At 47.1% G+C, this 13,334-nt stretch overlaps 1 protein-coding gene and 1 non-coding gene across 3 annotated transcripts in view; one reads left to right on the forward strand and one right to left on the reverse strand.

Annotated features, from left to right (window-relative positions):
* The window catches only part of PTPRT (protein tyrosine phosphatase receptor type T), a 1,022,164-nt gene that overhangs the window by 923,223 nt on the left and 85,607 nt on the right, over positions 1-13,334 (forward strand). For both annotated transcript variants that reach the window (XM_044385622.3, XM_044385623.3), the window contains one exon: positions 2,236-2,426. In XM_044385622.3, the coding sequence (XP_044241557.1) occupies positions 2,236-2,426 (191 nt within the window). The remainder of the gene's footprint in view (positions 1-2,235; positions 2,427-13,334) is intronic.
* On the reverse strand, positions 12,716-12,810 carry LOC125283126 (small nucleolar RNA SNORA17). Its single transcript, XR_007190732.1, has one exon. It is a non-coding gene; the product is annotated as a small nucleolar RNA SNORA17 (small nucleolar RNA).

Here is a 13,334-nt window from a genome sequence, read left to right on the forward strand (position 1 = left end):
TTGGCATCTCACAAAATTTGCCAGGTGCCCATTCCCAAGATGCCTGTCTCTGCCAGGGAGCCGGCCTCCCGGGCAGTCCACGCCCCAGGGCCTTTGGAGACCACGGGTCTCTGAAGACACCTGTCCCCATAATGTGCTGGTGGTTTAGGTGGGAGATACTCACAGGGCTCGGGGCACTGACTCCAGCTCATATTTTCCTGGGAATTGTGAAGTGTAGCATCCAGAGAAGCAAACTCAGGTACCCCTTCCCCATCCCCAAGCCCACCATAGCGTCACAGGAGCGATGTTCACTGGAAGGAGGCCTCATATCTATGACAGCTGGGACACCTGCAGAAAAATAGCGTGTCCTTAAAGAGAGGAATTCTTAAAAGCCTTCAGCAGCTTCCCACTGGCTTGGAGATTCTCACCCATTTACAGCCCCCTTGACCTACTTCTCATCATCTCTTGCAGCTTTGCCCCCTCACATTTCCACCCACCACCTTCCCTCCCTCCCTGCTCTTCCCTCAGTGTGCTTGGCTTCTCCAGCTTCTGTCCTCGTGCTTCAGAGCGTTCTTCCGATGTATGCGCCATACTAGACTATCAAGTCTTGAGGGTGAAATCTATGTGCTGCGCGTTGCCAGTGCCTACCACCGTCCCTGGCACGTTGAGAGCGAGTTCTCAATAAATCTGACTCCTGATCCCAAGGGTGTAGTGGAGAGGGGAAGCAGCCCCCATGTTTGCAAAGTGCTACATTTAAACAATGCCAGTGAAGATGTGCCACCTGTTACCTACAATCCCAGGAGAAGAAGTAAGCAGTATTATTCTTCTGTGCAGTCAGGAAAGCTGTGCTAACATCTCACCTAGGCCCTTCTTCCTTGTATGTAAACCTGTATACTCTAGATCTTTCCATCGGCAATCCTTTCCTTGCTTGGAACAGTTTTGCTCTTGCTGTCACATAGAAAATTTCACTTTTGTGTACAGAATCAATGTCTGGGGGATTATTGTGACATGAGCGACACACAAGCTAAAGGAAACATGAATTTTAAAAAGACAAGTTGCAGAAAGTCAGGAATACATGCTAAAGCCTCCCAGGGAGTAAACATGGCATAGGCTTAATGGAGTCTACATGGGTACCTTGCGGGACCTGAAAACACTGGGGTGAGTCACATCAAATACGGCAGTTCTCACCTCATGCATGCCACAACAGGAGGGTCTAGGGCACAGACTGTCCATGTCTCTGGGAGGAGGTGGGGAAACCAAGCCTCGATGATTGTGACAAAGACGAACTGGCCCTGAAAGACCAGCAATGTATGCTTGCCAAGGAGTCAGTAGGGCAAGAATGTGGTTGTTCTGGTCCAAGGGGAACAAGGGTATTGACATCTAACCTCAGCAGGTTAGTTTCCAGGGTGGCCGAGCTAGCAGAGGGCACTTAGAACAGCTCAGTGGGCATGAAGATTATTATCAAGGAGAGTATAGATCTTCTATCAAGGAGAGATTGGATAAAGGAGATGGGGTATAGGACCCAGGCCTGGGAGAAGTAGCTGGCCAGACTAAAGGAAGAGATTTGGGCTTCCTTACCTGCCAGGTAGGTTCAGCGACACTCCTGGATCAAGAATATTAAGTGGTGGGGAAACTAGACCGTAAGCAGAAGGCGATCACTTTTGTAGAGCCCACAGCTGGAGAGAGCAGATGAGAGGGTCAGAGTCCCTACTATCGGTTGGGGGTCCAAGACTGGCTTCAGTTCCTCTCAAGGATGTAGGCAAATGAACCAGGAGCAGACCCGGGGCTCTCACCTCCCGTGACCCGGGGCTCTCACCTCCCGTGACCCGGGGCTCGTCTCAGCTACAGGCAGGCGCCAGAGATGATTCCCAGGCATCCTCATTCCTAAGCAGCTGTCTGGCCTCTCACTTGCTCTGGGGTTGGCCGTGATTGGCCGGGACCACCCTTGTCAAGCCTGCAGGAAGGACTGAGACAGGCAGAGGATGACAGCCAACCTGGAATTTTCTCTCCGCTGCACCGATATGCACCCTTGGAATAGAAACAAACCAAGGGTTATTGTGTTCCGTAGTTGGTTTGTTGTTTTGATTTTTAAATCAGCCACCACAGCCATGCGAGGGAAGTGGTGTGTCTGTCCTTCCTGCAGCTTCCTGACCACCTGAGTCCTGCGTTAGTTCCCCTGCCCGGGTGGGGGAGGCAGGGAAGACAGAGGACAAACCTCTCATAGGTGATGTGTGTTCTGCCTCCTTCTCTTCCAAGCAGATGGCAGCCGTGGGGAGCTGTCCCAGCCTACCCTCACGATCCAGACTCACCCCTACCGGGCTTGCGACCCCGTGGAGATGAGCTACCCCCGGGACCAGTTCCAGCCCGCCATCCGGGTGGCTGACCTGCTACAGCACATCACCCAGATGAAGAGAGGCCAGGGCTACGGGTTCAAGGAGGAGTATGAGGTAAGAGCCCAACTGGGGCACAGAAGTTTTATGGGTGCTAAATGCTTGCTACTCCAGGTGTGGTCCCCAGACCAGCAGTGTCAGCATCACTTGGGGGGCATGCTGGAAAGGTGCCATCTCAGTCCCCACCCAGACCTACTGAATCAGTTTGCATTCATACCTTCCTGCAACAGGAAGACAGAATGGCTCAAACCCCATCCTACCTGTTGTTAAAAAAAAAAAAAGAAAAAGAAAAAGAAAAAACGCCAGCCCGTGATTTCTGGGAGACCTGCTTGCTCGTAGTCACCTCTGGCCTCGTTATCTTGCTTCCGCTGTGATCTCAACACCCACCGGACACCCGCACCAAGTCAGTCTTGCCTCTGGTGTCTGCTGTCTTCTCTCTCTCTGTGCCCCTTCCCCAGCATCGCTAATGCAAAGGACTTTGTGAGCAGTGGTGGCTGTGAGGCCTGGAGAATAAGAGAAGGATTGCAGTACAGAAAGCGCCTGACTACAAGTCCTCCTGAGGTTCTGCTCTCCTGACGCATGTCTGTCCACTCCCTCCCACCTGTCTCTGTTCCTCACTGTCCTCAAAATCTTCATTTTTTTCTCTTTTTCCCAGCAGCCTGGAAAAGAATTCCTACACTCCCCTTACTATTATGCAGAACAACTCAGCTTTCTCTGCCTCTGGCCTTTTGTCTCAGGCCTTGCCCATTAGGCCTCACCTTTTACAAAGAGTAAAATAAAATAGGAGGAAAAACTCATTAAGATGTTTTCCTGAACTAAAGAGCACCTCACGCCCCCAGAGGAATTTTGCAAGCCTCCGCCTGAAGCCAGCTCTGAAAACAAGCCTTTCTGTCTTTGATTCTCCTTTTACTCTCTCTCTCTCTCTCTCTCTCTGTCTCCTCCTTCCTTCCCAAAATATCTTTCGAGCATCTACTGTATGCCAGGTTCTGCGTTATATGTACTCGTTTTTTGTGGGTTTTTTTTTTTCACATGCAGCATGTGCCCCAAATATGCTTGCTTCGGTTACACTGTGTGCAGTGGGAACACATTGACTCAGACTCTACACATTTGGAATTCTCGATAATGCAGACTAAGTTTATCTCTCAGACTATATTCTGAGAAAGAGCTTACAAAGCAGTATTTCACAAGCTGTATGAGGTCATGAAATGGTGCTAAACTGGGGGGTCCAGACAGCCAGATTCCAAGACAATAAACTGTGTGATATTAGCATATCATTTTGCTACCTGAGTTTTAAGATTCTTTATTAGTTGAATGGAGAGTTTGGATAAGGTGATTTCTAAGGGGCCTGTCGGGTGCTAAAACTTTACGAGACTATAAAAGACGGTGGCAGGGGGCATGTTTGACACATTTATGAGAACAAAAACGCTTATGTCAATGGAGGTGAGTAATGATCAGCTCAAGAGAACGTACGTTTAATTTCAAATATGGTCCAAGTAAAAGAGCATTTTTCATATGCTCAGTCTACAAATTTTGGAGGAAATCGGAATAATAGTTGAAGGAGATGGTCTCGTCACTTCCCATCCCTGGGCCTTATTTCCTAGGGGTTTCTTTGAATAGTCCCAGCCCCTGACAGTGTTATACACGCGTGCTTATGCTCCCCTGTGTAGATCTGACTGGCGAGCGAATGTCAGGAGAGAGTGTGCTGTCCCTAAAGGCACATTCAGTGCCATGAGGGCTTAATAAGTCATCAGTCCTACTCTTCCATTTGTTTTAAGATTTGAATTACATTGGGACGCCTGGGTGGCACAGTGGTTAAGCGTCTGCCTTCGGCTCAGGGCGTGATCCCGGCGTTGTGGGATCAAGCCCCACATCAGGCTCCTCCACTAGGAGCCTGCTTCTTCCTCTCCCACTCCCCCTGCTTGTGTTCCCTCTCTCGCTGGCTGTCTCTATCTCTGTCAAATAAATAAATAAAATCTTTAAAAAAAAAAAGATTTGAATAACATTAAGGGAGACAGGTGACTTATCAGAAAGGGAACAAATAGTCAAAGACCGAGGAACACTGTTCTAGAACCTGCAGTCTAACACTTGAAAACGAAAATACACATACATTTGACTCCTTCGGTGCCTTTCTTTCCAGAATGATATATTTTTGGAAAGTATCCATCCCTGCATGGTAGGATTTGGGTTGATTTTTAAATTTATTTTTGTGCCTTTTTGCATTTTCCAAACTTTCTAGCATGGGAACGGTCTACTTTTATAATGAGAGAGAACACACTGCACGTGGTTCCGTCATTTAGACGCCAAACGGAAACCTCGCTAACTAGACTAGCCTTGCGTTCAGTCTGTTCAAATTGTATCAAGCAGTTAACTGGGATGGTTAGCTTCTAAGTTAACACCTTTTCTGATTAACCGAAGGTTAATTAGGAAACGTTACTTTATGGGAATCTTTCCACAATGTGTCCGTCCCCGTTCCTAGACTCTATCTGGATACTGCTTTGATCATCAAAGCTCCCACGATGTCTGGAATCCACATAATGAGCATTGAAGTCACAGTTCTCCTTGAAGACTGTGCCCTGTTGTAGACATAAGGTTCCTGGGCCTCCAGTCCTACAGTCAAACCAGCACGCTGTGGGTGCTTTCTTGCCTGTCATTCCTGCTCAGTTTTGTGTCGTTTTGTTTCTCATACAAATGAGTGGGTGTGACAAGTTGACATACAAGTTGACCTCTGAGGGGCACCTGGCTGGCTCAGTCGGTTAAGTGTCTGACTCTTGATTTCGGCTCAGGTCATGATCTCAAGGGTTGTGGGATCGAGCCCCACATCAGGCTTTGTATTCAGTGGGGAGTCTGCTCGAGATTCTCTCTCTCCCTCTGCCCCTCCTCCCACTCATGCTCACTCATGCTCTCTCTCTCAAATAAATATTTTTTAAAAATAAGGGACCTCTCAGCTTTAGCAAAGCTGTGTCTTCTAAGATTCAGTTCAGCTTTATAATCATGTATAAATTCGTTCAGTAAATATTTGCTGAGTATTTACTATTCCCAAGGAGTGTTCTAGATATTTGGGATACAGTAGTGAACAAAATGGACAAAGGCCCATTCCTTCATGAAGCTTATGTTCTAACAGGAGAAACGAGAAATATATAACAGTCTTATTTTATTAAAAGCCTTGGAGAAGAGGTTCAGCGCTCTTCACCCTAGACCTAGGCTGATGTCAGAGTGGGCGAAGTGTGCACAGCTTCTATACTTGAGTAATATTCTCTAGTTTTTCAACAAGAGGACAGAAAAATGTCTTACGAATGCATGCTGATACAGAATGAAGGCTATTTTCACCATTCTCGATGCTCACAAATAAGGGGGAATGACTTGTGAATACTGTAGCTATGAAACAAAAAAAATTAAATGTGTGAATTCAGACCAAAAACAAAGTTATTTTATAACAATTCACTTAGTGCAATATGTTAAAAAATAATGTCGTTTGTTACACAGGGAAACGTCCTATTTGCTCTGTTAGAAACTACCCCAAATCTTAGTGGCACAAAACAATTAATGTATTGTGCACATTGATTCTGTGGGTCAGAAATTTGGACATGGCACAACAGGGTCTGCTTCTGCTCCTCAGTGCCTGAAAGCTTGACATGGAAGGCTCTAGGGCCAGGGCTGAAATCATCATAGAGTGTCTTTACTTTTATATCTAATGATCGCTGCAGGCTGTCTGCTGGGATCTCAGTAGGATTGCCAGCTGGCACACCTATCCATGACTTCTTCAGGTGGCCTGGGCTTCCTCACAGCATGGTAGCCTCAGAATGTTGGACTTCTTACATGGTAGCTCATAGCTTCAAAGGCGAACCTCTTAGCTAACAAAGTAGAAAGTACATCATCCCTTGTGACCTAAACTTGGACGTCATAAAGCATCACTATTATCTCATTGTATTGGTCATAAGCAAGTAATAACTGCCTTTATTCTAGGGAAGGGGAATTAGACTCCATCTGTTGACAGACAGAGAGGCAGTTGCAATATTCTAAAAGAGAATGCAGAACAGGAGATATTGGAAAATACAATCTTTGGATGATACAGTCTTCCACAAGTACCATGGAAAAAGAAGGGGCGGAGCAAGGAAAGGAGATGGTATATTCCAGGGACATAAGGGAAGTGGGGTTCCAAAATTAAATAGGGTAGAAAGGTAGCCCTTAATTAAAAGATAAGGTTTGAGCAGAGACATGGTGGAAGAAATCTAGAGGAAGAAAGTTTCAGATCAGGGAAGTACAAAGAGGCTAAGGGTGACATGAGTAGAGTAATAGAAGATGACATTGGAGAAATAAAGGGGCATCTAACCACATAGTGCCTTATAAGCCATTGTAAGGACTTTGGCTTTTACTCTGAATGAAAGGGAAAGCCAGTGCAGAATTTTGAGAAGGCAAATAATCATCTGACATTATTTTGAAATACTCCTCCTAGCTACTATGTTGAGAAGAGACACAGGAAGGTCAGGGAGACCAGTTATGAGACCATGGCAGTAACCCATGTGAGAGACAAAGGTGAGTAACCCAGGTGAGATACAAACAAGGTGTGGCAGTGGAGGTGGTGAGAAATGGTTGGATTGTGAATATATCTTACAGATAGAACCAACAGGATTTTCCAGCACATTGGCATGGCGTGTGAAAGAAAGAGAGGAATCAAGAGTGACTCCAGGGCTATTATCTGAGCCACTGGAAGGATGGGGTTGCCACTGACAGATATGGGGAAGCCATGGGAGAACAGACTTGGGGCCAGTGGAACAACTGGGAATTCATTTTTGAACTGAGTTTGAGATGCCTATTAGACCATTAGTGGAGAAGGATGGTAGGTAGTTGGATATATGATTCTGGAATTAGGAAAGAAGCCTGAGTTGGGGAGAAAAATTCAGGACTTCCTGTCACATAGATGATATTAAAGCCATAAGACAGCTCAAAGTCATGAGGCCAGTGAGCATCGACAGAGATGATAACCAAGGACTGAGCCTTGTGGAATTTCGGCTCAATGTGTGAGTACTCTCCATAGACCAGACGTTACTAAGCTCTAGGAAATGAGAAGAGATAGAGCCCTTGCCTTCTGGGAGAATTTAGAGCCTATTCTTAGACACAGGCATATAAACTGATCACTTCAATATCTTGGCAAAATGTCACAGAGGACTATGGGAACCCTTGAGGGGTGGCGTGTATTCAGCCTAGCCTGGGGCTGGATGGCCATTGGCTTTCTAGAAGACATAAAGCCTGAACCAAAGCTTGAACAACAGGAATAATCAAATGAAAGCAAAGAAGGGTGTTCTGGGCAGAGGGACTAGACCAGGCTGTGGCGTAGAGGTACATATGGCAGGTTGAGTGAAGAGAACCAGAAGCAATGTGGCACACAAACTATGTCTGGTGCACAAAGCATGGAGGGAGATGGGGCTGGAATTGTCAGAAGGACCAGGCTGGGGTAGGGAAGCAAAGGGACATTTGTCAGGCTAAGGAGTTTGGATTCTATTCTAGTGGTCATGCAGAATCATGGAAGGGAGCAGCATTTTTTAAAGTTGAATTAACATTTTAGATGTAATTGTCTGGCATAGATCAGAGCAGGGAAACCAGGGGCAGGTAGGCGGGTAGGCGGCTGGGACACTAATTGAAGGAAAGGATGGAATTGCTCAAACCAGGAGACTGGGCCCAGAGCCCAGACAAGCCCACACACATTCTCTCATGTAGAGACATAAAATCAGCTCATGCTCTTTAGCGTGTAAACTTGAGTCTCTCAATATATATAATTTAAGTTCGATGACTTGAAGTCATGTATGAATCGTTCTAATAGTCAAAATGCCTAGATTCAAGTCCTGTCTCTTTCATTAAGTATCTGGGTGACCTTGGGCAGGTCATTCTCCTTCCTGGGCCTCCATTTCCATATTTAGGCAATGAGGGAAAAGCGATTGGCCAAGTGATCTAAAAAATTCTTCTGTCCCACATATTTTGTGAGCCTAGGTAGGAATTAATTGTCCAGGCCAGCTGGATCTCCCTGCTATTGATATATCATCCCACTGGACCCCTTTCTGGGGCTACCACCCCCATAGTTACATCTCCAGTCCTAGCAACCATGATTGACCAGGAGCCCTGGGTTCCCAGAAACTCAAGGAGACCTAAGGCAAATTAACTGCACCTCACATACTAATATGAGGCCTGGAGGTTTTCAGTCTTGGCCATACATTAGAATTATGTAGGGAAATTTTAAAAACACCAATGCCCACGTTGTTCTTCAGACCAGTCAAATTAGAACTCCTGGAGGTGGGATCCGGAGATCTGTATTTTCTAAGCTCTCCCGGTAACTATAATGTACTTTCAAGGTTAAGGGACAGTGGTCTGAGGAGAACCATGGAGTTCCCAGTGCATGGCTTGCCTGTGTCCCCAGACCCATCACCTCACCTACTCTACTTGCTGCTGGTCACCTCTGATGCCATGGGGCATGTGAGACCCCCTCTCAGAGGCGATGGAACCCAGCCACATTGAAGCCGGGAGGCCTTCTGCACACAGTCTTGGACTGCAGAGTCGTCCCTCTTCCGGTCCTATTTCTCCCAGCCCAGATTCTCCCACCTTCCCCAGTTACAAAGCAAAAACCTTTGCCTGCCAACAAATGCCAGGAGATGTTGGCTGGAGAGAGGAGTTGTCTGTGAGCCCGGTAAGCCCAGGCATTATCACGGTCAGAGGAGTAGCAGGCTCGAAGAAGATGCGAAACAACAGGAAGGGGTGACTTTGTCATAGAGAGAAGTGAAGCATTTTAATCCCAGTCCAATCCAGGCAGTCTGTCATCATAATGAATGATGAGCCCAGTAGGGTGACCAGAAGGTATCTGGTTATTACAGCCCCATTAAGACTATTTAAGGCAACAAGGAACAGCTGTGAGGAATAGGGTACAGCCTAATGAAGAGCAAACATTTGTTCATTCTCCAGCTCTGGACAGACATGCCACATGCATGTCTGCTGCGAGATGAGGCCGGGGTTGCCATGTTTCTCCTAGTCAGCTGTGGGTGATGGTGGCAGGCAGCCTCTGCGTGGGGCGTCACCATGGAGATGAGTCCTTCAGCACACCCCAGTCCCCCCTCTCTGCTCAGAGCCACCTGAGCAGGGGCAGAGTAGACCTCCCGCTGCTTCTCCCACAACTTTTTCTCTCCTCAGTTGATAAGATTAGTCAGAGAGCATCCCCCTGGCAGGCAACTCCTAAGAGATTCTGGTCCCCCTCCTTAATTTTCGACTGAGAGGGATTCTGGGGAGGGGCCTGGGGAATTAGCAGCATGTGCCCCAATCATGAAGGGGAAAACCATGGCTGTTCTCCAACTCTGGGAACTCACAGTGACCAAAATAGGAAGACCTGGACTCCACCTGCTCATTTCACGCCACTCCCTGTGGACTAAACTAAGGAGAAAATGGGCCATTTTCAGAGGGTGGCCCAAAGACATCAGTAAACCATGTGGGTTCGGACTTGAAAGATTTTCTAGCAAGAAAAAAATTCATGTGGGAGAGACTGTTAACTCAGTGCTTTCCTTTGAGCCTATTTTTATTTTCTACTTCTCTGTGTAACCCGACAAACAGTATTTTCTGCATTTGATATGAGAGCTCTCCCCAACCAAGTGAGTAATTTTTAGATGGTACCAGAGAAAAATCCCTTGACCAAGAGTCGAGACTTGGTTTTCAGTCTGTTCCTGACATGCTGGGTGGTCTTGACCAGAACTTGTCCATCCCTGGGTCCCCTTCTCACCTCCTGTGAAATACTTGACTGAATAGCGTGGACTCCGTAGCCTGCTGGTGTATATGTTTCTCCTTCATTTGGCCAGAAACACTGAGTGCCTACTGTGTCCCTTGCACTGCTGGAGCCCTGGAGATAGTCAGAAAGCTCAGCAGAGGAAATGAAGACCCTACTTTAAAGGAAGACCATGGTCTTACTACACCTTGTACTTACATAACAAACCCCGGTTACGATGCTTAGCGGCACGTAGGTAAGGCCAGCCCAGGACGAATGTGGGTGGTGGTGGTAGTGTTTTCGCTTTTTGTCAGTTATTACTGCCAAGATCAATCAGAATCTTCACAAAAGATGAGACACTGAGTTGAAGAAAAGTAGAAGAAAGCTGGGTGGAGGAAAAGCATGTGTGGCTGAGGGAACCACAGCGTGCAGGGGCTCAGAAACATGAAAGAATTGAAATGTTGAAGCCAGTTCTTAGAAGAGAAACAAAGATGCCCGCCCATGAAAAAAAATAAAAATGAAACCAGCTGCGGAGATAAAGAGGAATTTTACACCCCTTGCCCAGTTTTCCTGGACAGAATTAACAAGGCAACAGTCATGCCTGTTAACAGCCCTCCCTTACCTCTGGCTGACTTTGTTTCAAGAAAGAGCTTTTGGCCCAGAGACAGCCACCCAGAAGCTTGTGCACAAAGATGGAGACAGTGTGTGGAGGGGACCACATGTCAGTAGCCTAGAATGGGATGCAGGGACCTGCCCCCCACCAGATCATAGGCTCAGAGCTGGGAGGAAAAGAGGTACCCTTGTGTGAGCTTCCCCAGGAGACAGAGTCTTCGTGAAGGCAGGGGCAGTCTTACTCCTCTCTGTTCTCCAAACCATCTGCAAAATAGTATATAAATACTAAATATCAGCTTCACTGAATTACACAGTGCTGGCAGAAATCTTTGTAATTAAGAATAGTTCTATCCAGGAAAAAAAAAGGCAGTATTTCTTTTTTTTTTTTTTTTAAGATTTTATTTATTTACTTGAGAGAGATAGTGAGTGAGTGAGAGAGCACAAGCCAGGAAGAGAGGCAGAGGGAAGAGCAGACTTCCCCTCGCCCTTTTTTTTTAAAGATTTTATGTATTTACTTGAGAGAGAAAAAGGTAGTATTTCTTAAAGAAAGACACCAATGTAGAAAGACTGTCACATCTCTGGGCTGTCTCTGTAGGGGCCCCGAGTATCTGCCTTAAAATTTAAGTTGACTCTTCCCCAGGAATCTGCTGTTTCCATTTACGTTAGTGCCTAAGACAGTGGTTCTTAAACTGTGCCGTGTCAGAATGGCCTGGAGAGTTAGGAAAGAACATTAAGACGCAGGCTCATTGACACAGGACAGGGCCCAGACCTCTGGATTTGTGAATGACCACCAAATTTGAGAACCACGGTCCTAAAATTTGTTTTTAAAAGAGACCTTGTGGCTTTTAATGGGGGCTGTTTAAATGGTGCTCTGTGACCCTACACACAGACACGCACTCAACTCTTCCGCCTTGATCAGAGCTGCTGTCACAGACAGATACCCCATCTCGCTGCCATCTGATTTTCTGCTCTGCTTCCCCAGCAGAACTCATAAATTATCGTCTATTTAGTGACATGGTCGCAATAATATTTGCTCTCCTGATACCACTCTGAGTAGATGTCATTACTCATCCTCTCCTGCCTTCTCTATCCACATTTATAATCCCTAAGGCATGGGCTTTTCAGCTCAGAAAGAGGAGTTTTTTGCAAGCTTGGGCTTTGCCAGGGCCGCCACTAATTCATACAGCTCCTTTGGGTGAAAGAGCAAAAGTGCACCTGTCTCAAGATACTTGTTCATAATATATACAGAAACGTATCGTGCCTACCAGATGTATGATGCTCCCTCAGACATGGCACCCTAGCATTGTGCACAACCAGTACAGCCATCCATGGGGGCCCTTCCCATCCACAGCTAGCCCACGGACGTCAGTAAACATGGGTGTTGACTGAACTCACGGACCTCCGTGGAGACCAGACCGTAAGCTTCCCACAGCTCCACGAAACTCTTTCTCACTTCTTGAATACTCGGTCTTACCAGTTCCTAGGGTGAACAACTTGTCCTAGTTTGTCCAGGATGGTCCCAGTTTTAAAATGAATATCCTACATCCTGGGAAGCCCTTTGGTCCAAGGCAAACCAGGACAGATGTTGCAAGGAGCCCCCGTCTTTGGTCTTATGACAATAAACTGGACATTCGTGATCAAAGGGAGGCAGAGAGTGAATTCCAGAAGTAAGCCACAGGCACTCGAGAGCACATCCTTAGGCAAGACTGGGATGGAAGAGCCTCCAACCACCTGTGCACCAGGCACGGTTACCCCGGGTAGTCACTGATGATCACCCAACTCCACGGGGTGTTGTTTGTCGTTTTCTTTAATTTACATGCTATCAAATCCATTGAGGGGGGGCAGAGGTATACAGTTCCATACGTTTTAACAAATGCACAGAGTCACGTAAACACCCAGATACATAAGAGTTCCATTGGCAGAAAATTCCCCATGCCACCGCATAGAGTCAAACCCTTCCCCCACCCCTAGCCTGAAGGGTGTGTTCTTTGCATTTTAGCTTGTTAGGCTATAAACCGTTCTGAGTGCTCAGTATTGTGAGCACTGCGCATAGAAATAGCCACGTCCTCCTTGCCTCCCCGTCACAGGTGCAGCTAAACACTGGATCGTGGCTCGAGCAGGTCCAGCACCTGCCGAGCAGCCGTCCCCACCCACCCAGCCTGCGGACCAGGCTCAGAGACATGGCAGGGCTGGGAAGGGCGAATTATTGACTTAATTTTCAGAAAAGTTCATTGAGACTTGGAATGACAAAACATTTCCTCGAGGCAAAGCCCTGTCTTTTCCCTGGCTCATAGGCATGGCTGGTGGGCAAGAGGTGTTCTTGACAAGAAAAAAAATGAATGAAAGACCCAGGGAAAAGGGTGCCTTCTTGGGGGAGACTCTCTGGAGTCTTCCCTGCACCGAGAGAGCGCCGTGGTGGGCAGGGTGGCAGGGAAGTCGGGGCAGGCTGGGCTGCTCATGGAGGAAGCAGGCCCTCGGCTGTGCCCTGAGGCAGTAGCCAGGAGGTGCCTGGTCAACATTCCCCGGCCTGGTTTTGCTGCCCCCCAGGGCATATCATATCCAGTTATCTCCAAGGATATAATAACACCAAAGGGAGTGAGAGGGGCATCATAACTGAC

The sequence above is a fragment of the Ursus arctos genome, unplaced genomic scaffold, assembly GCF_023065955.2.
Source record: "Ursus arctos isolate Adak ecotype North America unplaced genomic scaffold, UrsArc2.0 scaffold_16, whole genome shotgun sequence".
Classification (NCBI taxonomy): Eukaryota; Metazoa; Chordata; class Mammalia; order Carnivora; family Ursidae; genus Ursus; species Ursus arctos.